We start from the raw sequence: 22,947 nt of genomic DNA, 5'->3' as shown, positions 1-22,947 counted from the left end.
GAACTTTTGCATAACACTGTGACTTATTTTTAAGTCATAATCAAGCCTGTTCATTGTTCTTGTGACCACATCCATTTCACTTACTAAGTTTAGTTTGGTTCCATTTAATTAATTTTATTTTTGATAGCCAATGTCACAAATAGAGGTGCAGACATAAAAGCATTTAAGGAAATGTGGTCAGTTACATGTACAAAAAGACATTTCAACAAGCCATCCGAAATACATACATACATAAACACCCCCACACACAGACTTACATATAATACAGAGGTAAAGGAAATAATTCATATATAAAATCCCTTGAAACACCAAATGCCAGTGTGATTAAAAAGATATGCATATAGTCTGTGTCTGCCAGAATACCAAACATGGCTGGACTCTGTAGGTACAGGTATACCACCTGTACCTACAGAGTCCAGCCATGTTTGGTGAATATTATGTGGAAGCACTAGTTTGATGTCAAAGAAGATTTTTTGTTCTTTAGATTCAATAAAAAGTCCAGATAAGGTTGAATCTAAAGGTCTCTGACATGATTTATGTATGTATTTGTTTAATTTATTTATCTCTGCTGCTTTGGTTTCTTCTTCTCAGAAAGCATGGACTCTGAGAAGAAGAAACTGAGAAGAAGAAACTCGGACTCTTACCTTCCAAAAAGATCACATCACTGCTGTGGTCTGATCACCAAGCCCAGATCTAATTTAACTCATCAGTGTAGAGTCCACTTAATATATATCACTTACAGAAGTTTTTTTTTTTTAAATGACACGACAGAAGGAGGAAATGTGGGGGAGAAACACAAATTCACAATCAACAGTTTCATTTCTTATTCATAATCACTGGCAATCTTGAAAAAAAGGGCCCAGTTTCTTAGAAATCCACGCAAGACATTTCTTAGGCTCTGGGTGTTATGACTACTGTGAAAAATGCAAGTCCTGCACTTTATTGCCTTGTTCTAAGAACAAACACAGCTTGAATACTTCCCTGGTCAGAGTCTCTTGATTTTCAGTTTGGACTGTACTGGAAACAATGTCGTCTGAATACCATGCAGCCACAGAGATCACAAAGAATGCAGTACCAAAAGTTCAGGGGAAATGATGTCACCACAGGGTAACATGATCTTTTTCATAGCCAACTAAATTTTATTTAGCATACACAATGATGCTCATAGAACTACAAATGGGGTACAATACCGAGGTTATACATGCCTGAAGTAACATTAAAGGCCTTAACATAAAATCCAAGGTGGGTGCAAGAGAACAGTGAAGTTGACACTGCAGAGACTGTTGACTCACTCCTGCAAATAAATAACAAAAGTCAAGCTTATAAGAGACCTCTCACTGAGACCCGAAGCTATTCACTTCTGCTGACTGAGCAACACTTCAGCGTTTTTTTTTTTTTTTTTGCTCACTGCTGGAAGAAAATCAGAAAATAAATCCTGCAGCAGGTGATTTTTTTAAATGGATGGAATCGAAAGGTAAACTTTTTACTTAATTGCAACAGCAAGAATAATACGAGTTGTGTCTGGCTGTGCTGTCAGAAACCTGAACCAAGGATTTCTTCTGATTAACTTCCAGAAATATCCTGCTCTATTCATTGTGCTGCTGCTATGTGATCCCACTGTGCCTCTGCACTGGACTTCATTCCCAGAGTAAGTAATCTTCTGAGCTGTATGGTGCAATTGCTGATAAATCAATGACACATGAAGCTGGCATTTCATTAAAAAAAAAAAAAAAACAGGAACGAAGTAACAAGATTACCAGAGCAGTGCGTCGCCTCAAATATGAGTCATGTTTGGTATCTGTCAACCGCAGCATACTACACATATTAATCATTAGTTTGTGCTTGTGGCAGCTGTTCTTCTTTAGTCAGACTGTTTCTCTGAGCTGCATGATCTTCTTAACATGTTGAATAATTGTGACATTTTTGTTGCTCTAAACAGTGTGGTCTGAGTTTATAGCGCTCTTTTCTATAGCCAAAAGACTTGGAGACCCACATTTATTTTTATAAGTATCAGTAAATCAATAAATCGACATGTATTGACTTAGGCACTTATTTTATGACCTTCTTTCCCATTAGGTTTACACTATTTGTTTTCCTTCCTCTCTCCATATGTCTTCCCTCTTTACCGCATCCTGTTCTTATCTATATTTTATGACATATAGCCAGCATATGGGTATGTGTAGAAGGACTAACATCACTTGGTTAGGAGTTCTTTTGTGCAAGTACATATAAATGTAGATTCAAATGTACATTGAATTCTCAAAGTATATTAAATTGCCGAATACATATAAGTGTAACGCTACAGCATCAACTGAGAGTTATACATCTGGGGGGAGTGAGGTGTTTTATGCAATGCTGAGACTCATCTTGGCAAACAGAAAAAGGAAAGATTCTCTTCACGCTCGATGAAAACCTTAAACTTTCTGCGATGTGTAAAAACAGGCAAATCTAGAACTGAAGTGTTAAAGAGAACATGGCAAACAGCCAGAGATAGCCTAATATTTATTCAAGGCACTGGTGCTGCTTTCCAAACACTGAGCTTTTATTCCCTCCTACAAAACACACACACACACACACACACACACACACACACACACACACACACACACACACACACACACACACCCTTTGATTACTTTCTCTTTCCTTCTTGCAGCTGTGAGATTTTCATCTCAAGTTGGTATTCATTTGGAGCAGCAGTCTATGTGCCCTCAGATCAGCATTGGGGAGGATCATTTCCCAGGTGGACTAAAAATATAATGCAGATGAAGTAAAGAGTGTATAATGAGAATGACCCCAACATTTTCTCTGTAAAGAGACATTAAAGGAACACTTTAACAGCATATATAAACAATAAGGACTATTGTATTGTAAGCCGTATAAGATGTATATTTAACCACTCTTGTGCCCTTCAGGATTTTATATCATGTCACAGTTCCACATTGCTGAGCTGGCAAGAAGGGGCACTGTGAAAAAGGTGGCTGGACCATCTCCTCAGAATGTTGCTTATCAAATAGGCCCAGCATTCAACTTCGGAATCAACACAAGGTAAGGTGCTGTGCTTTGAAATGTGTGAGTGAACACCGACACCTAGTGGTTTATCTGGTTTAACGCCGTTTACCCTGTCCATGGTCCTGACCATCAAAGGCGCGATTACCTGCTCCACCCCTTTCCTTTTGTGACCCATCTTTAACTTTCACACAAATCACACACAGAATAAACCCGTCGTGTTACAATAGATGTCGATAGGTTTCATTTTATAACAGAATCATTAATAACAGTCTAAAAAAATATACATTCTGATCGATCCGCTGATTTTTAATTGAAAAAATATTCTGAGGGTTTAATAACTGTGCATCCTTTATGCTGCAGATCAGCCTATCCGCTTGGATTGCCGGAGGAGTTTGCCTTTGTGGCAGTGCTGCGCATGAGTGGCAGCACCGTAAATCAAAACTGGAATATCTGGCAAATGCAAGATGTGAACGGCGACGAGCAGATGGCCGTCAGGCTCAACTGGGAGTCCAAGTCGTTGGAGTTTACTTTCACGGCGCTCAACGGGGGGAGGCAGACTGTTGTTTTCAGCCCCCTGGGGTTTCTTTTCAATGACCAGTGGCACAGAGTGTTCCTGGAAATCAGCAGGGACTCTGTGGCCCTTTTCGCTGACTGTGTCCTGATCGATTCTCAGGATATTCCACCCAGACTAGAAGTCAGCCTTGATGGCTTCACGTTAATAGGAAAGCTCAAGGATAACCCGGTGGTAGCAGTTCCGGTATGTCTATTTTAGGACTTAGTTTAGTACTAAAGTTGATGAAGTTCACCCACTTTCAGAACCATAGGATTTGGGATTTAACACCATAATTGGTCTTAGACCTAATATATTTCGATTCATAATGTTTCTTATTTCATTACAGATCATTTCCTTTCCCCTCCTTCTTTCTTGTTATTGTGGGCTATGCTTCAAGCTACACAAAAAATAGTATGGCAGATTGTTAGGTACATAAAAGACACACTTCCCTGATACATAAGGACTTTTCATTATTTATAATAGAAAAATAGAATTCATAATTAAAGCCTAAGGACTGTTTTGATTGACCACCCACGTGACCCCAGGCCTACACTTTTTCAAATGTATTCATTCTGATGTACAAATCGTTTGCGTTTATTCCCATAAACTTCAATATAGTGACATTACAACTTAAACATTTTTCAAGTGATTGAAGCGCCAAAGCTTTTACTATGAAAACAACAACAAAAACGCCCCCCAAACAGTTTTTTTTTTTAATTTATATGCACAGGAGTTCTTCCTTCCGGGCGCCTGTTAGCAAGGTTTTCCAGCATCCTGTGGTAGTCTGTGGTCTCCTCATTCAAACTTTACTGATAACTATTATTATTATTATTATTTATTGCTCCCTGTCCATAAGCATGAACTTATTCAATAGTTTTAGTTTTTTGGTTTTATTCTTTAAATATTTTTTGTCTTATCCTAACTGACGATATATTCAATTCAATTCAATTCAATTTTATTTATATAGCGCCAAATCACAACAAAAGTCGCCTCAAGGCGCTTCATAGGTACAGAGAAAAACCCAACAATCATATGACCCCCTATGAGCAAGCACTTTGGTGACAGTGGGAAGGAAAAACTCCCTTTTAACAGGAAGAAACCTCCGGCAGAACCAGGCTCAGGGAGGGGCGGCCATCTGCTGTGACCGGTTGGGGTGAGAGAAGGAAAACAGGATGAAAGACATGCTGTGGAAGAGAGACAGAGATTAATAACAAATATGATTCGATGCAGAGAGGTCTATTAACACATACTGAGTGAGAAAGGTGACTGGAAAGGAAAAACTCAATGCATCATGGGAATCCCCGGCAGCCTACGTCTATTGCAGCATAACTAAGGGAGGATTCAGGGTCACCTGGTCCAGCCCTAACTATATGCTTTAGCAAAAAGGAAAGTTTTAAGCCTAATCTTGAAAGTAGAGATAGTGTCTGTCTCCCGAATCCAAACTGGAAGCTGGTTCCACAGAAGAGGGGCCTGAAAACTGAAGGCTCTCCCTCCCATTCTACTTTTAAATACTCTAGGAACAACAAGTAGGCCTGCAGTGCGAGAGCGAACTGCTCTAATGGGGTGATATGGTACAACAAGGTCATTAAGATAAGATGGGGCCTGATTATTTAAGACCTTGTATGTGAGGAGCAGGATTTTGAATTCAATTCTGGATTTAACAGGAAGCCAATGAAGGGAAGCCAAAACAGGAGAAATATGCTCTCTCTTTCTAGTCCCTGTCAGTTTTTGTCCCTCTTGCTGCAGCATTTTGGATCAGCTGAAGGCTTTTCAGCGAGTTTTTAGGACATCCTGATAATAAAGAATTACAGTAGTCCAGCCTGGAAGTAATAAATGCATGAACTAGTTTTTCAGCGTCACTAAGAGACAGGATATTTCTAATTTTAGAGATGTTGCGCAAATGGAAGAAAGCGGTCTTACATATTTGTTTAATATGTGCGTTGAAGGACATGTCTTGGTCAAAAATGACTCCAAGGTTCCTCACAGCATTACTGGAGGCCAAGGTAATGCCATCCAGAGTAAGAATCTGCTTAGATACCATATTTCTAAGATTTTCAGGGCCAAGTACAATAACCTCAGTTTTATCTGAATTAAGAAGCAGAAAGTTAGCGGCCATCCAGGTCTTTATGTCTTTAAGACATTCCTGCAGTTTAACTAATTGGTGTGTGTTACCTGGCTTCATGGATAGATAGAGCTGCGTGTCATCTGCATAGCAGTGAAAATTTATGCTATGTCTTCTAATGATGCTGCCTAAGGGAAGCATGTATAATGTAAATAGAATTGGTCCTAGCACCGAACCCTGTGGAACACCATAATTGACCTTAGTGGGTGAAGAGGACTCTCCATTTACATGTACAAATTGGAGTCTATTAGATAGATATGATACAAACCACTGCAGTGCAGTACCTGTAATACCTACAGCATGTTCTAATCGCTCTAATAGGATATTATGGTCAACAGTATCGAACGCAGCACTGAGGTCTAGCAGGACAAGCACAGAGATGAGTCCACTGTCGGAGGCCATAAGAAGATCATTTGTAACCTTCACTAAAGCTGTTTCTGTGCTGTGATGAGCTCTGAAACCTGACTGAAACTCTTCAAATAAGCCATTCCTCTGCAGATGATCTGTTAGCTGTTTGACAACTACTCTTTCAAGGATTTTTGATATGAAAGGAAGGTTGGAGATTGGCCTATAATTAGCTAAGACAGCTGGGTCTAGAGATGGCTTTTTGAGTAAAGGTTTAACTACAGCCACCTTGAAGGCCTGTGGTACATAGCCGATTATTAGAGATAGGTTGATCATATTTAAGATCGAAGAATTAATTAATGCCAGGACTTCTTTGAGCAGTTTTGTAGGAATGGGGTCTAAAAGACACGTTGATGGTTTGGAGGAAGTAATTATTGAAGTTAACTCAGAAAGATCAATTGGAGAAAAAGAGTCTAACTTAACATCAATGGTACTAAGAGTAGCTGTAGACGATATTACATCTGTGGGATGATTATTGGTAATTTTTTCTCAAATGATAAGAATTTTATTTGTGAAGAAATTCATGAAGTCATTACTAGTTAGCGTTAAAGGGATGGTTGGCTCAAAAGAGCTCTGACTTTTTGTCAGCCCTTATTAAAGGGCCTAACCTTTGGGACACAGACTGTACTGTACTTTCATGGTATTGTGCTAATTAACTGTATTCATTTCTATTTCTCTAGTTTGAACTGCAGTCAATGCTGATTCACTGCGATGTGACTCGAGCCCGGAAGGAAGGATGTTATGACCTCCCAGCCGGGGCATCGGTAAGAATGATCAGTTGTAATGAAGAGGGGGGAATGGGCCAGAACAGCGTCCAAGATTTGCGCTTCACAGAATAAGTTGCTGACCACTATTATCTCTTTGTGTCTTTAATTTAATTTTTTTTCATTCCTTTATAAAGATAAACAGTAACACCAAATGTTGAATAAAATTCATTTTGGGTCATAGCAGAGGTTAAATAAACCGCTGATCCTGCCTATTGGTAGTGTCTGCAATGTAGCCCCTCCCTGTGGTGTTCCCCTGCAAACCCTCCAATCACTTCCTGTAACCGGTCATTGTATGAATATACATGAGCCACTGAAAGCTATGGGACCTTTGGCTGTCTAGACAGCTCTAGCCGGAGTCAGTTGGGTTGTTTTACAGGGGGCTCCTTCAACCCAACAAACCCCAGAGAAAGGACTACAACTTTTACCTTTCCTGCACAGGGGAGATCATGACAGGGGCCCAGAGCATTAAAGGGCCATTTCTGGTGCTGCTCTTGCAGCTTGTCCTTATTTGCTCCTCTCAAGTAAGTCTCATTATGTTTCTCTCTCTCCCTGTTTTCTCTATTATGTCTCTAGACAGATGTGGCAGAAGTGCTGGTAAGTTCTTCTGCAAGCGTGCATGTCAAACAAAAAGTTAATTTACCTGCAATTATGCTTGGACTGGGATTTCTTTCTTCAGTTAATTTGTTTGAGCGTCAATCTGTTGTGGAAAATGCAAGATGTTCTGCTTTCATTTAAATTGGTTCTTTGTTTCAATGTTTTGTCAGCCGCTCAATAATTTAAAGCCGAAATTCTGTTTCAGTATTTCAGAGACAGTCCTGTCTATAACATGGCAGTGCACCTGTTCTCGCTCTTTTCATATTGTCTTTTGTCAGAGGGACAAAATTATAGGGTATTTATCAGAAACGTAATCAGATATTTTCCTATTACATTACAATTAATTTCATTATACATAGAATAACCAAGGACCCCCTGGCCCCCCTGGACCTGCAGGAGTCCCAGGAATTGACGGTATTGCTGTACGTGCTTATAGTTTTTCACCATTGTCAGTATAATCTGTCAGACACTTTAAAAATAGTTCAGTGTTTGGGCCCCTGAAAATATTAAATCTCTTTTGTTTCAGGGAGAGAGGGGAGACGATGGCGAGGACGGTCCTCCTGTAAGTATTACATATAGTGAGAGATTTATGTAATTGTTTTAATTGTGTCTTTTTCACTGAATATCTGTAACTTTTGTTAGGGACCCGACGGAGATGCAGGTAAACCTGGCTCTGGAGGATTACCTGGAATTCCTGGAAATGATGTGAGTGAAGTATATTTTGTACTATTAGGATCAGCATTATTTTATAAAGTTACCAAGAAACCCTGAAACCTGCAAAGGGGGTGGGACCACAAGGTGTGTTCCTCCCACATTATAGGTCATGTTTGCACATTAGACTTTTGGAGTGACCACTGAAATTTTAGACGTAGAAGGGGATCTTAGTGCATGTGTGCAAAAATTTGAGGAATTTATCTGACAGGATGAACAGGTCCCAGTTTCCTTTGCATCACGGCCTGCATGTTTTAGGTTCCTTTCAGAGTTTAACTGTGGATTAGGAAAACACAAAAGCCCATATTATGCTTACATTTTGGTCTTTAGGTGAATTCACTTTCACTTTAGAGGTTTAAACAGACCAAATCAGTTACTTAATTCAAAATATAAGATAAAAAAAAGTCACTGCCTGTATAGAAACTGCACCCAAAGTGACAAACAATAGGAGCTTTGTTGGCAGGCCACTGCTGGTGTCTCCTGTTGAAAATCCTCAAAGCAGTGTGGAATGATTTCTTTCAATGTCGTGTTTGAAAAGAGCCAGAGGAATGTTGCAGTCCTAAAGTTTTGCCCTCTGACCTGGCGCTTATATTTTCTTGTGTGCTCGATAATTTGAAAACCCTTTTGTGGACACAGCAGAGAAGTGTGAACTGAAATTCTGAGGTGTTAAAGTCAAGTTATTCCCACTTCCGACAGAACAGAGCAGAATTCCTCCCACACAAGTATTTTGATGATGTAAAATATGGGGATCAGCTGATCAATTTGGAAATATCGACTGGGATGGTGGGGTGAAAGGCATTTCCTTTTGACATCATAAGCAACATATTTAAATTCTGAAAGTGTCTTTTCAAAGATAAGAGCAAAACAGGCACTTGATTTGTTTTGAGATTTGCCACGATGTGTTAATTTCGCTCGATGACTCTTCTCTGCAGGGTTTGACAGGCCCCATTGGAGATCCTGGGCCTGACGGTCCCCCCGGACAGAAAGTGAGTGACTAATGAGCCTTTGCTTTCCTGCTTCAGAGACTGTCAGTGAAATGGTGCCAAGCTGCTGTCCAGTCTTTTGGCATGGCAGAAAGAGCCGCAGTGCATAAACCAATTCCTCATGACAAATGAGACTTAATCCTGCAAGTCTTCTGTGTAATCCCCGTGAGGCACGAAGCCCCAACATCTTTCCTCATTAGGCTAAACATTGCTTGGTCGAGTGGGCCCAGCTCAGTCATGTGATGAGCTGAAGGAATGTTAATTTGAACTGTTTGCAGGATCAAATAGCTCAGTTTTACCTGAACATGGAATTTCATACCTAATCCTAAAGTTTGTGTTTGTTTTTTAGGGGGAACCTGGGAAACCTGGACCTCGTGGAGCAGCTGTAAGTAACATTTCCTCTTGAACCCTACCAGTCCAAGGAAATAGCCAATCAAGGCCACCTGGAAGTCATATAATATAGAAGCTGTCTAAATTTTAGTGTTTAAGTCATTGTTATGTTCACCAAACCCTGTACATCACTCATCATATTGCACATGTCTCCTCAGGGTGTTGGGCCAGATGGACCCCTTGTAAGTAATTTGTTTACACAACAAATACAAGTCCCTGTAATTCTAAAAGTTTAAATTATTTTGTCTTCAACATGTGTCAATAATACTGAATGGTCTGAAATGTGAGCAGGGGCCACCGGGACCTGGAGGACTTCCGGGTGAACTGGGAAAAGCTGGACCACCTGTGAGTAGAGGCAGAGAAAAAGGACCATTGTAGTTATTTTTTTATTGAGACAGTGAGGAGGATACAAGTATCCTCCATGATTACAAACTGATAATATAAAAGAAGAAGAAGCTACTGTTACAGCCATTTCCTTATTCACAAGAAATAGCCACAGCAGGTAGCTCCACATGTTTGATCTGGCAGCCCTTACTGATACATCCTTAAAAGGATTTTTGCATCTTTCCAGGATCTCACCGGGGGTCTTTAGCTTATTAGGGGAATGCATAAACCACCAAAAATACATAAACATATAAAAGTTGCATTGTACATCTCTACACCCTGTAATGTCAGTGAACTGACAGAGGTACGATGCGTTAATACCCCTATAAAGTGACAAAATACATATGTGCACGTGCAGAATGCAGTCACACTGACACACACTGTTACCAACCTGAAAGTATCATCTAATCAATTCAGTTTTCTTTTTTCTACAAATAATTATTTTGGCTAAAAAAAGTCAACCCCCAAAAATGTAAATCATATTTTTCAATCAAACTTTTGCCTTTAAAAAAAAAATAATCATAATATACATTTCTAATCACAGTAAAAATATTTTGTCCCATGAAACATGAAACAGTACATTAAATATCCAAAGGAAAAAAAAAAGATCAATCCACATTCCCGTGACCCAGCTGTGCTACAGTTTATTTTGTATATACCAATATAATTGACACCATCAGAGTCAAAATCTAGTGTTAATAGTTTTGTTGTGTTCTGTAGATAATAATCCGCATCTTTTATTCTGAAAATCACATTGTAAGCTGGTAATGTTGGTTTGCATATGATTAAACTTCAAGAAATGTCTTGCTGTACTTTTATCCTCTTGCATGTTAGCAATTATACACCATGTGCACAGCTTCCCTGTGCAGACTTGATGTGTTTACATCTCTTATCACAGGGGGCCATGGGTGTGAGAGGGCCACAGGGACCTCGTGGACCGGCGGGGCCCAGAGTAAGTGATTAAACATTCATTTAGGATTTGATGAAATTTCCAAACTTTCTAGATGTACATGTTAAAGCCATTAGGTTTAATTGGTTAGCTGCCACCAATAAGCACTGTTGTCTTTCTTTTAGTGTATTTACAAGCTCCTCTAATCACTGATGATGTTGAATTATGAAAATGTTAACTGCAGTTTTCACTCCATTTCAGGGTGCTTCTGGAGTGCTTGGCAGCACTGATCTGGTAAAATTACTTTCCGTATTTCTTGTTTTGTTTTTACACTAGACTTTAGCAATACTTTCTGACTTTTATTGTGTTGCTTAGTGTCCCAACTCCTGTCCACCTGGGACCTCGGGACATCCTGGTCTTCCTGGCATGAAGGTGAATAGAAGTCACTTTTGTTTGCTCTGACATCATATTAGTATCCCAAAATAGTGTTGTTGTTTTTTAAATAGATCTGCCTTATTTCTAGGGCCACAAAGGTGCAAAGGGTGAAGCAGGAGAACCTGGGAAACAAGGACACAAGGTAAAATATGTTAATGCTTGAAAACTGAAATCTACCCCACGACTATGTCTAGCCACATGAACTGATATAAACAGTCGGCACATAAACAAAGTGAATTTATACTCCTATAACTGTGTAAATAATCACTGAAAACACAGAATTGCCCCCCGCAACTGTCACAACGTTGCACATCAGGGAAAAAAATACGCGTGACTTAAACTTTAAAAAATTGATTCCCGACACCATTGAGACAAGGATTATTTGTGCTGCTCAATTTCAAGAGGAAGTGATACAAGCTTGTGTGCAATTTCTCTGACTCCTTGTCATGCACGGGGGATGATTTATTCGAAATGACGTTCAAGCAGATCTAGCTTCTCCCTGTAATGTGTCCACGCACTATATAAATGGAAATGAGTCTGGGGCTATCTCCCTTTATCACCCCCATGCCAGGATATGATTTACTGTCAGCTTGCACTCCTTCGCTGAGAGTGATTTTCTCCTTCACTGAAAGTTTCATTTGAGGCGCCTTTTGCCTGCCTGCAATTCACAACTCTCACACGCAAAGATATTTACAGTTAACAACAGAACAGCACTGTGCGGGGCTTCAAGTGTATTATCTCACGATATTGGGAAGTAATGTTGAAGTAGAGAATAAGTATGTGTTGCGTTTATGTGGAAGAAACTGGCATGATGTAGAAAGCAAAGCTATTTCTATAAAAGCATGGGGGGTATTTAGATTTGAAGTCAAAGGAGACAATGGTAATCTAAATTGCATATTACATATGACATATGACCCGACTCCAACCTTCCCCCAACATGAAGACTATTGTTTCATTCACTCAAAAACATCCAATCACCAGAAAATCAAGACATTTTTTGAATGATTTAACAGTCTAGATAACTTTTACCTTCTTCTTAAAGAGCTAGAATTTGAATTCTGAATCTTACATCAGATGGTAGTTGATCAAGCACTTCTAATTCCTCTCGTAATAAAAGCGGCGGCTGACCTGTTTGACTGCATTAGTTTCGGCTTGTTATGTAACATTTCATTATCATCCATATATTGTTTACATATTTTAATTGCCGGTTTGGATTCGCATATTTAAAAGAATAAATTGCCCTTTTTAACAAGAGAAAATGTGCTCCGCTCTGGTCCTGATAAATATCTGTCTTAATGGATATGCTTTCTCGGGTGTACCACAGAGGCAGCAAATATGTTATTTGTAATTTGCAAAGCTGGGGAGCGGTTAAATGCTTGTCTGGTTTCCCCACTTGCAATCCATTAAGAAGTGGGTATTAAACACTTTTCAGAATGGCTGCCCCCATTTTCTAATTAACACACAGTGGATAAGAGCAACATCAATTTGTTTTTTTCTGCAAAAGAAACATGCTGATAGGTTGCCAGTGCCATCACGGTTCACAGTATGCCCACACTCTTATAACGTAGTTAAATTTGCAGCCCAATGTTTCATCTGATTAACTAAATATTGCTTTTCAAATGATTTTCTTTCTTTTTTCACTCATCGAGGGGGCGGAGGGAGAGCAGGGAAGTCCAGGGGAGGTTGGAGCCCAAGGACCGAGGGTGAGATACAGTGCTTAATCAGTGAATTAAGAGTCTTTCAAGCTACAATTTGTTTGTTACTGTTCTGTGTTCTGTTATAAGCTCACAAGGCATCTGCTTAACCTGTTTGTCGATCCAGGGATCTCAGGGAATTCGTGGAGCTATGGGAATGATGGGCCCAAAAGGAGAGGGGGTAAATGTTTCTTTCATTTTTAAGCCCACGACACCATCTATGTAAACAGTAATTGGTAAATCATTTAAATAAACCCTAATTTTGAAATTAAATATTCTTAAAAGACAAAATATAAGCTCCAGAGAAAATATGAGTTCATTTTGAATTTGATACCATGAGTTCATTAAAAAAAAATGGACCAGTAGTCACAAATAAAGTGAAAAAAGTTGAGCAATTAAAAAGAGATGAACTTATCTGATTGGCAAACACGCAGTAACATGATCCATAAATTGAATGAGGCCTGTCTTGAATAATATTATTGAGGGCACTGCATTAATAAAAAGACATTATTCTATCTACAGTCGCCCACAAGCACTTATGAAAACAGTTGGCAGTAAACACAATTTTTTTTTCTTGCGTCCATAAATGCAAAGTGAAAAGATAGCCTAAAAAAGGATCCAGAAATGTTGTTGCAGTTCATTTGAAACAAAATGATCAATAACTATCCTGTGGTTGGAATATATTCCTGAGAAAAAGGACTGTGTGGCTTGTTATTAGCACTTAGCTCAAAAGCCAGCATTGGTTATGGTATTAATGGTGCGACTTGGGTACAACTGATGGGACATGGGTAACTTGCACATTTGTGAAGGCGCAATTAGTGCCAAATTATATTTCAGAATATCATATATTACTATTATCAATATTATCATATTTTATGAGTATTGTCTTGCTTATTTCAGCAAGACAATACCAAACTACGCCCATGTCTTAGTAGCATAGCTGCACAGTTAAAGACTGTGGGTGCTAGCTTAACTGCTTGCAGTCCAGACTTGTCACTGATTAAAAACACCGTGTTGGTTTTATAATATGCCACATTATAAAACCAACACAGGGTTAACATGACCTGCCACAACATTTCCCAAACACATTAGCTAGATTTCAAATTCAAGATCATGTGTTTAAATTGTTTTCTTGTTTTTTTTAATAGTCTGTACAGTATTTTATTGTACTTAAAATATCGTAAAAATACTTTACTAAAAAAATAATCAAGATCAATAATGTTTAATTGGTAAAGTGTTGTAATTAAATGATATTAATACGTATTTTGTTCTCTGGCAGGGACCTCGAGGTCCTGATGGAGATTCAGGTCCACAGGGCGTTGCAGGGGCAGCTGTAAGTTGTTTTCAATATAAATACATTTGTGGTTCATAAAGTTACCATAACTAGAATGAGAGGCAGAGGGTTGATGCTCCTCTTAAGTTGAACTTGGGTTTGGGAGACAAGTATCCCCTCTCCTTTCATGATTAGGCTTAAATCTCTCCTTTTTAATAAAGCTCAGAGATAGCATTGGATCAGGTGACCCTGAACAATTCATTAGTTATGCTGCTATAGATCCAGGCTGCTGGGAGGACTTCCCATGAAACACTGAGGATTTCCTCTGCACTCCCCCTGTTTTCACTCCTGATTTGTTTATATGCAACTACTGAATGTCATTACCTTTAGTCTACTCTTTCTCATAGTTTGCATTTTGTCCTGTTTGTTGTCCTCAGTCTCTACGTTCCTTTTTTCTCTCTCCTCTTTCTCTTAACCCTCCTGTGATAGATGGCTGCCCATTCCTGACCCTAGTTATTTGAAAAGTTTCATCCCGTTAAAAGGGAATTCTTCCTCACCATTGTCCTTAAATGCTTGCTCATTGTGGATTGCCTGAATATTGAGGGGTCTTTTCCATGCTATATTATATATTATATATAAGTCCCTTGGGCAGACTTGTTGTAAAACGGAGCTACATAAATAAGATTGCTTTGAACTAAAGATGGCATGTAAATATAACCTGACAACTTATTTCAGGGGGATGTAGGCCAAAGAGGTGCTATGGGTGAACCCGGGCCTAAAGGCGAACAAGTAAGTAGCAGCACTTCATCATCACAGATATGAATATTTTCATAAATAAAATATAAGAATAACTAGACTGTTTGTTTACGGCCATTAGAAACTATTGACTGTTGGGTTGCTTTGTTGTTTAGGGTGGTCCAGGACTGAGAGGACTCACAGGCGTTCCAGGCCCCAAGGGCGAGTCTGTGAGTGTTGGATCAGCGATGACAAATAATCCTGTAATTATCAGATAGTGCACATTGTGAGCAAACCATGCATTGCTCTTTCTCTCCTTTCTCATCAGGGCTTACCAGGTGTGGATGGTCGTGAGGGTATTCCTGGAATGCCTGGAGCAAAGGTTTAGCATTAATTACACTGTTTAATAGTTATAACTTGTGTTATAACTTGCAATATTATAGAAAGTAAACACATCTATTTTTCTCAGTAGATTAATCTTTTGCTCTGTTTCCCTGTAGGGAAGCGTTGGGAAGCCGGGCATCCCTGGAGAAGTTGGACTTCAAGGGCTTCCAGTGAGTATGACCTCTGAACTCAAACTGTCACAACTAAGTCATTTCAACGGGTACAGTATATCTAAGCTCATCTGTTTTCTCTGGGTTTACATTTCAGTAAAGAACTGTTGGGTCGCATCTTATAATGATATTACACAGTGCGCATATAGTGGGCGGTGCTGTCAGGTAGTGATTACTGTCATCCTCAGGCACAAGTGCCAGAGTAGAGGTTTGATGTGTCAAGTTTAGGGAATTTATGAGAATCATCTTGAAATTTTGAATGACTGCAAAAGCCTTATGAGTTATTATCTTCTTATTTGTGTCAAAATGTAATTATATCCACTAATCCAGATTTTATCCTCTCTTACTGTTATGGTGATGTTCATTTTAAGAATGGTACATTGCTCCTCTGGTTGAAAGCAGTTTTCCTTTTTCAAGTATCGCATATCAATGCATGTCCTCTGTTTGTAGGGTTTGCCTGGTGTACCTGGACCAAAAGGCACAAGTGGCCCTAAGGTGTTTTTCCTGATCAATATATTTAAAAAACAAAGATTTTTCTGTAAATTGATTTCATTATTTTTTCTCTCAAATTGTTATTATCTGAAATAAGCTTTGATGTTTCTATACAGGGAGATGCTGGTAACCCAGGCCTTTTTGGAGCAATAGGATCTGCTGGCAAACCCGTAAGTATGAACAGGGATTGTGGAAACATCAGTATAGCTAGTGTCACCTCTGTTATGACACTGTATCATGTTACTGCAGGGTGAGCGTGGAGAACAGGGAGAGCTGGGATCTGTCGGGCCCATTGGTGAGCCTGTAAGTGTTTTTTTTCCCAAGAAGAATTTCTGTTATGCTTGTGTTTTAGATTTAAACTTTACTCCATTTCACCTTCTTATCATCTTCTTTTTGACCTACAGGGAGATAGAGGACAGCAAGGTCCTGCAGGTCCGGCTGGAAAGCCAGGTCCCCGGGTATGTTATAAAGAAAAATTCATTAGACTGTAATTGTTAAGTGAATCATTTTGATTGGGAAAACTTTTATTCTTTTTAGCTTATATTAGCTTATATTCTTACCTTAATTGTGAAAATGCATCACTTTAAAAGGCCTGGCAGCCAATGTGTCCCCTACAAACAACAACAGCAATCAGTAGAAAAACTGGTAGACTACATTCCTTAATTATCTATAGATTTTTTTAAACTTTGAATGAAAGAAACCATAGAGAGGGAAACTTCAGACTCTAAAGTCCTGGCTGTTGTTTAGCTGGAATGTCTCAGAGAATAGATGGAGGCCGGATCTCACACAAGGTCTATTTTCACAGTAAGGGGAGACCAAGCAGCGGGCTGAAAGAGCTCTCTGTTCTCCTGGCATTCCTCAGAAAGCCGGACGGTGATCAAACGGAGAATGGCACACACAAACACGCCGGAGAGAATGACTAGCAATGCTAAGCTTTACGACAGTTACTTCTAAGCACGGTGCCACAGGGGCCTGTGCTGGACATTTTTTTCTTTATCCTTGCTTAAATGTTTCGACTTCTCCGATGTACATATTTATTTTTTATAGGGACCCAAAGGTGACCCTGGTCTTCCTGGTCTCCCAGGTCCTCCTGGTCTGCCTGGAATAAAAGGAGAAAGGGTAAGTAAATAAAACAGTCAGACAATTTGCTTAAAAAATGCTAAAAAGGTAAAGATGGAATCAATAATCAACAACAACCAGCTGATCGGCTCCCTCTAGAGTATACAAATGGAATATTTTGTACTTCTGAGTTTTGCATGGCGTCTTCATCTGTTTTTATAAATTACAGGGAGATCGTGGAGAACTAGGACCCAAAGGAGAGCAAGTAGGAATGAATTAATTCTCTCTTAACAGGAAAATAATGAATTTAAATAACAAATGGGTTTCTTTGCATAGATCATTTGCAAACTTTTTCCTTTGTTTTCACAGGGAGTTCAAGGTGATGAGGGAAATCCAGGAGAAAAGGGGGATGCTGTAAGTTGTTACGCTAGCACTAACAGAATAAATCTGACATATTTTACACGTTCACTCTTACCAAAGCACATCTGTAATGTTTCCAACATTTGTGGTTGTTATTTTTGTCACAGGGTGACTCGGGAGAACCCGGACTTAAAGGAGAAGTGAGTAGAAATTCGTTGTTTTTAACCTTTATAGCATCACCGTTTTCCTTTTGTGCCAAGTGACTGACAATGTGCTGAGGTTTTAAAATGCGTCTAGTCTCATAGGTATTGTCTTTTTAGGTTGGTAACCCCGGTGAGACTGGCAGAATAGGTCCCGAGGGAAGTCGAGGACAGCCTGGCATTGAAGGACCACCTGGCACACCTGGACCACGGGGCATGCAGGGAAACAGAGGCCCACCTGGAGTCAGAGGAACTCAGGGTCCTGCGGTAGGTCCAAGAGAAAGTAGTTGCCACTCATGACTCAGACTCTCGGGCCTAAGGCTTACAATCAACTTTAAATACATAAACAAAATAGTCAAATTGTAAATGCATAAATAAATAAATTTTACTACATAAAATAACAATTTTGTCTTATATAAATGTTTTTCATCAGAAGTGATGTGAACCCAACTGAAATTTCATTATCTGTCATTTGTTTCTTCAAGTGGTTTCTAAAATGATTCAAGGATTTGCCTTATATGTTACAGAGTATGCAAACATGCCACATTTTCCACAGTGCTAGAAAACAAAAACACGATTAATGCATATAATGCAGTGATTTCAGTGTATATTTAATGTTTTACTTAAAACCCCCCACAAAGAATTCTAGGTATAATTAATAAGTGAATTAAAAAACAAGATAATACTCAGATGGAACTTGAATAAAACTTTAAGACTGTGAAATGATAAATCTATAAGATTCAACAGACTTATGGTGGCCCTGAGAGGTCAAATGCACTGCAACTTAAAAAAAACACACCAGCGAGTGGAAAAACGCAAACAAACGAAACAAAAACAGGCGTGTTTCTGAGGAGACAATAATGTGACATGCAGAAGTTGACAGCAACCAAAGCATGTGCAGGATCGCTCTGAGATGCTTTAAAAGAAGCGGAAGATTCATTTGTGCTTTGAGGGAGAACACGATGTAGGTACTGTGTGTTTTAGTCACATGATTCATTAAATACTGTAGCTACATGCTTGCTATTAGCCGCTTACTGTTAGCTTCTCACGCCTGCAGCTGTTCTGTCACGTTAATGTTTCCCCAAAAACACTTTGTTGTGTTTTTGTGATTGTTTTAAAAGTCGTAGTACTTTTGACCTCCCAGGGCCACCGTACCTGGGCCTAGATTTGAACTCCTGGCGTTGTTCCTTTGAGCTAACATCACTGCGTCATCATGCCATCCATTTATTTTTTAGAAATAGATTTATGCATGCAGGTATGTATTTATTTTTTTAAAAATGTATTTAGGAAGTGATTATATAATCTCACATATTTTTTCCTCAGAATAATAATAAACAGGTTAATGAAAAAACACATTGTAAAGATTTAACTTAATATAGGGTTCATCAGAGCCATACACACTTTTTTATTTTGATGGCTTTGATATACTAATAATACTGCAAAAAAATAATAACACAGACAAGTGTCATATAGCAACAGTGAGTACACCAAACTTTCAAAATTCAAGATGCTCCTGAAATACTGTTTCACTGATATCTTAGAAGTGTCTGCACCCACCTGATACTTCAGTCTGCGTGAAGTGAATCCCCACTTGCCCCCGGCTTGCCGATGTTCTGGCATCCCTCTAAAGGGAGGTGAGCAAAAGGAATGCTTCCTTATCAAGATCAGTGAAATCCCAAATTCAAATTCAACACCTGCGCGATTGTAAGGGGAACACTTGTATCTCCACAAATGTCAACTTTTCAAGAGAGGAGAAAGTAAGCCTCATATTCTGCTCTACGCTGTGCACTCTGTGTTTGTTAATCCTGTTATATAAGCCTAAGAACAGCAGCGTTTTCTCAACATAAAGAGGACCTAATAATCTTTCATTTTAAGCTAGTCTGCTTCACTGTTGAGTCTCTACATTAAATGCCTTAAACTCTGTCATGAAATCTATTAAGCCGTCTTTTTCCTTCTTCCCTTCAAGGGTAAACAGCCAAGTGATCAGCACATCAAACAAGTTTGCATGCGAGTCATGCAAGGTAAGAAAAGATAGGCCTTTGACCCCATTTATCACTCCCCCGTGCCTCATTTCATGACTTTAATACGTCCCAGAATGCCTCATTACACAACCACACACAGAGCCACGGCTGCATTTTCTCATTTATCCGGGTGGTTGCTGAATACTCTGAAGTTGAAAAAGGGAAGGTCTCATAGCCAAAACATGAAATAAGCTTCAGCCTTTGTTTATTTGATGGATGAAAGATCCCTCCTCCGAGTTTTAGAAATGTTTCACCGAAGTCACAACCTCTGTTCTCTTCATTCTTTTGCTCTTACGTCTTCACAACTCATCTCCTATCCTCATGACTATTTTATACCCGATGTGCTGAAAAATTAATTTCACCTCCAGCAGACCTACACTCCTCTGCTCCAAGCAAAGAGTCTGCCTGGGAAGGAAATCTTAAAGAAAAAAAAAAAAAAAAAAAAAGAGCAGTCGAGCAGCTACAGCATGAATTTTCATCAGGAGCCAGAAAACTGGAATTTTAAGTGCAAAATACCGTGCAGAAAGGAGCTACGGGAGTTTAATATTAGATCCTTTGCACCATGAACATAAATTTTCTGTCACTGATTGCTTGAAATAAAGAATATTATCTCCTTTCTGCTCAATTTCCTGGTGTCCTATGGAAAAAGGTTGAAAGCAGGAAAGGCTTGAGGGATATCATGACCACACTTTCACCTCCATCGTGTCCAGTGCTCAAGTTTAAGAGCTGCCACACGAGAATTGTTTTGGACCTAAGTGTGACATCAGTTTTTAGAAATGAGCCTTCTGGTGACAAATGATTTATTCTCAAGTGTTATGCCTTGAAAGTTCCCTTGAGAACTATCAACTAGAGCTGTTGAGAATCATTCGGTGACCGTTTTGCATCTAATGGTTCATCATCTTTCTGTTGCGCTTCCACAGAACAGCTGGCTCAGTTAGCTGCTAGTTTAAGGAGGCCAGAGTCTGGCATTGCTGGTTTACCTGGAAAACCCGGGCCACCGGGGCCTCCTGGTCCTCCAGGAGACAACGGCTTCCCCGGGCATGCTGGCTCAAGAGGCCTTCCAGGACTCAAAGGGCCACCAGGACAGATGGGAGCAAAAGGACCCAAAGGTGATGAACGCACTCTCCTTATTTGCTTTTGAATTAGACATTAAACAAAACAATATTGTAAATAAATCAATTAATTGCATAATACGTCTTATAGGTGACATGGGAGACAGAGGGGCCAGAGGACCCATTGTTCGAGGACCGAAAGGTCAACCAGGACCACCTGGACTTCCTGGTGAGTACATTTTTATCTCTGTATGACTATCATCATGCACAATTACACATTACAAAAGTTAAACAACCTAAAAATAAAATAATAAAGCCTACATTGCTAAATCTAATCTATTGAAAAAAGGTATTTTCTCCAGGCCATACTGAGCCTAAAGTGATCTGTTAATTCCACTGTGATTGAGGACACCCACAGCACACTGGTCTGATAGACTAATGTGTTCATGCTCAAACTAATATTAGAAGTCTGAGCCACACAAATCACCTGGAGCCCCACCAATGTTTTGGTCTTTATAGTATTTTTTATTATTATTAATAAGGAGAACTCCTGATGCTAAAAAGTACACTTTGGCCAGCTTGTACTGCTCAAGCGATTTGTTTGCTTTACTGTTAGCCTCATTTTACACAGAACCAGGTTTATGGATTTTGCTTTTTATTGCTTGCTGGAAAAACCATTAAGAAATGAATTTCTTGAAAGAGTGTATGGAGCGGAAGAGTGATTACAGCAACCAACAGTCTTTTATAATAAATCATGTGTGTAGCTGTTACATTAAGGATAAATGCTAACCTGTTTGTTAAAGTCAGTAACTAAGTAAAGCATGTCTTGTCATCACAGGGGAACCGGGAAGGCCTGGTTATGGCCGTGATGGTCAGGACGGGCAGAGGGGACCTCCTGGCATTCCTGGACAGCTCGGTGTGCCCGGGCCTCCAGGTCCAGCCGGTCCTAATGGTTACTGTGACCCATCAGCCTGCAACCTTCAGGCAGGAGCTGCGCAGCAGTCCTTGGATGTGAAGGGACCTGCAGGAAACTAAGAGACATTCTGGCAAGAAACAGAAAGACTGTCGAATTATCTCCCCTGAGCACACAGCATTTTTCACAGTTTCTTCCCAGGGGCTCTAGCTGGCACAGTGCCTTTGATTCGCTAACCTCTTGTCTTGCGAGCATGTTTTGTGCCAGCCACATCTCCATCAGAAGCAGCCAGCCTCTTTGAGTCGTGAAAACACACACACATATATATATTTTTTTATGTGCTGCAAAAATCTAGCCTGTTCCGGTGTGGTTTTTTCTACCTGAGAGATGTTTTGATATATTCAGGACTGTGCTCCCATTTCCGACATATAAAAATGACCAGAAATGGTTGTTTATCCCACTCTCCTTGTACCTCTGCCTGAATTTTCCTTTTGTGGTCTCCCTTTAAACAGTTTTCTGAAATAAAAGCTCTTCCTTTTCCTCCACTTTTTTCCAGAACATCTCAAATAATTAATTTAATTAAATCAGGATGAGGATTTTTTTTGGGTGGGGGAGCTGAGGGTTTCAAAACCATCATGGTCTCTATGAGCTGATCTTCCAAAGATAACCTTTCCAATACCCTCTTTTGAATATATAGTTTTACATGTCTGACTGCCTTTTCAGGCTTGCTGTATGTTGTAAATTTGTAAAAAATGAAAAGTGGTTACTTCTATTTCCTACAAACCCCCTGATGTGAGATGTTACCTCATTGTAAAGAATGACAACAGAGCACAGCTGTGCATATGTGGGAGTATATTTGAAGAATGAGGGAAACCATCATCAAAGTAAGAAATACACAGGACAGCATATGGAGTGTTTAATTTATTCTGTATACCGGTGTGATTAAAGATAAAAAGATATTTTGTAAAGAGTATCAGGAAATGATTCTTAACCATTTTTCCAAGAACCTCGGAGTTAAAAAAAATACAAATAAAAATGTCACAACTGACTAAACAGTCTCACAATCTGCCAGCTGTTTGCACCTTTCAATCACATCACCAGATCCTCTGCAGCAGATGGCGCTTTCCCAGTTACAGAGGTACAAATTTCCATTTTCTTCTAAGAAATAAGCACTTTTCCCCATAACATAGTCAAAAATCTCCAGAGCAGCTACTAAATAAATGTTGCAGTGACAATGTTTGCCTCAGTTGTTTCTCTGATGTCACAGCTGCTTAAATAAGTTCAGTTCCAAACTAGTTTTACACATATCGCTTGCTATTAATGCAACCACATTATTAAAAAAACATGTT

At 39.4% G+C, this 22,947-nt stretch overlaps 1 protein-coding gene across 2 annotated transcripts; it reads left to right on the top strand.

Annotated features, from left to right (window-relative positions):
• The first annotated feature begins 1,285 nt into the window (after positions 1 to 1,285).
• Positions 1,286 to 22,655, top strand: col9a1b (collagen, type IX, alpha 1b). Of its 2 annotated transcripts, XM_005474052.4 has the most exons (38): positions 1,286 to 1,474; positions 1,575 to 1,648; positions 2,657 to 2,743; positions 2,916 to 3,048; positions 3,373 to 3,769; positions 6,773 to 6,856; positions 7,433 to 7,453; positions 7,813 to 7,875; positions 7,980 to 8,015; positions 8,096 to 8,158; positions 9,097 to 9,150; positions 9,497 to 9,532; positions 9,696 to 9,719; positions 9,829 to 9,882; positions 10,820 to 10,873; positions 11,072 to 11,104; positions 11,186 to 11,242; positions 11,334 to 11,387; positions 12,895 to 12,948; positions 13,067 to 13,120; positions 14,219 to 14,272; positions 14,948 to 15,001; positions 15,124 to 15,177; positions 15,276 to 15,329; positions 15,448 to 15,501; positions 15,952 to 15,996; positions 16,110 to 16,163; positions 16,243 to 16,296; positions 16,398 to 16,451; positions 17,041 to 17,112; positions 17,282 to 17,317; positions 17,422 to 17,466; positions 17,580 to 17,612; positions 17,733 to 17,879; positions 19,579 to 19,633; positions 20,554 to 20,742; positions 20,837 to 20,914; positions 21,524 to 22,655. In XM_005474052.4, exons 1-38 carry the CDS (start codon positions 1,458 to 1,460, stop codon positions 21,718 to 21,720), a joined length of 2,778 nt encoding a protein of 925 aa, XP_005474109.1. In that variant the 5' UTR covers positions 1,286 to 1,457; the 3' UTR covers positions 21,721 to 22,655. The 2 variants fall into 2 exon arrangements, with proteins under 2 accessions (XP_005474109.1, XP_005474110.1); XM_005474053.4 differs by lacking the exons at positions 1,286 to 1,474; positions 1,575 to 1,648; positions 2,657 to 2,743; ... (2 more) ...; positions 6,773 to 6,856; positions 7,433 to 7,453 and adding an exon at positions 6,898 to 7,380 and having other exon boundaries at positions 21,524 to 21,720.
• Positions 22,656 to 22,947: the final 292 nt, after the last annotated feature.

Source organism: Oreochromis niloticus, linkage group LG13 (genome assembly GCF_001858045.2).
Source record: "Oreochromis niloticus isolate F11D_XX linkage group LG13, O_niloticus_UMD_NMBU, whole genome shotgun sequence".
Taxonomy (NCBI): domain Eukaryota; kingdom Metazoa; phylum Chordata; class Actinopteri; order Cichliformes; family Cichlidae; genus Oreochromis; species Oreochromis niloticus.
Note: the sequence above shows the minus strand (reverse complement) of the source record. Positions and strands in the feature narration are given on the sequence as shown.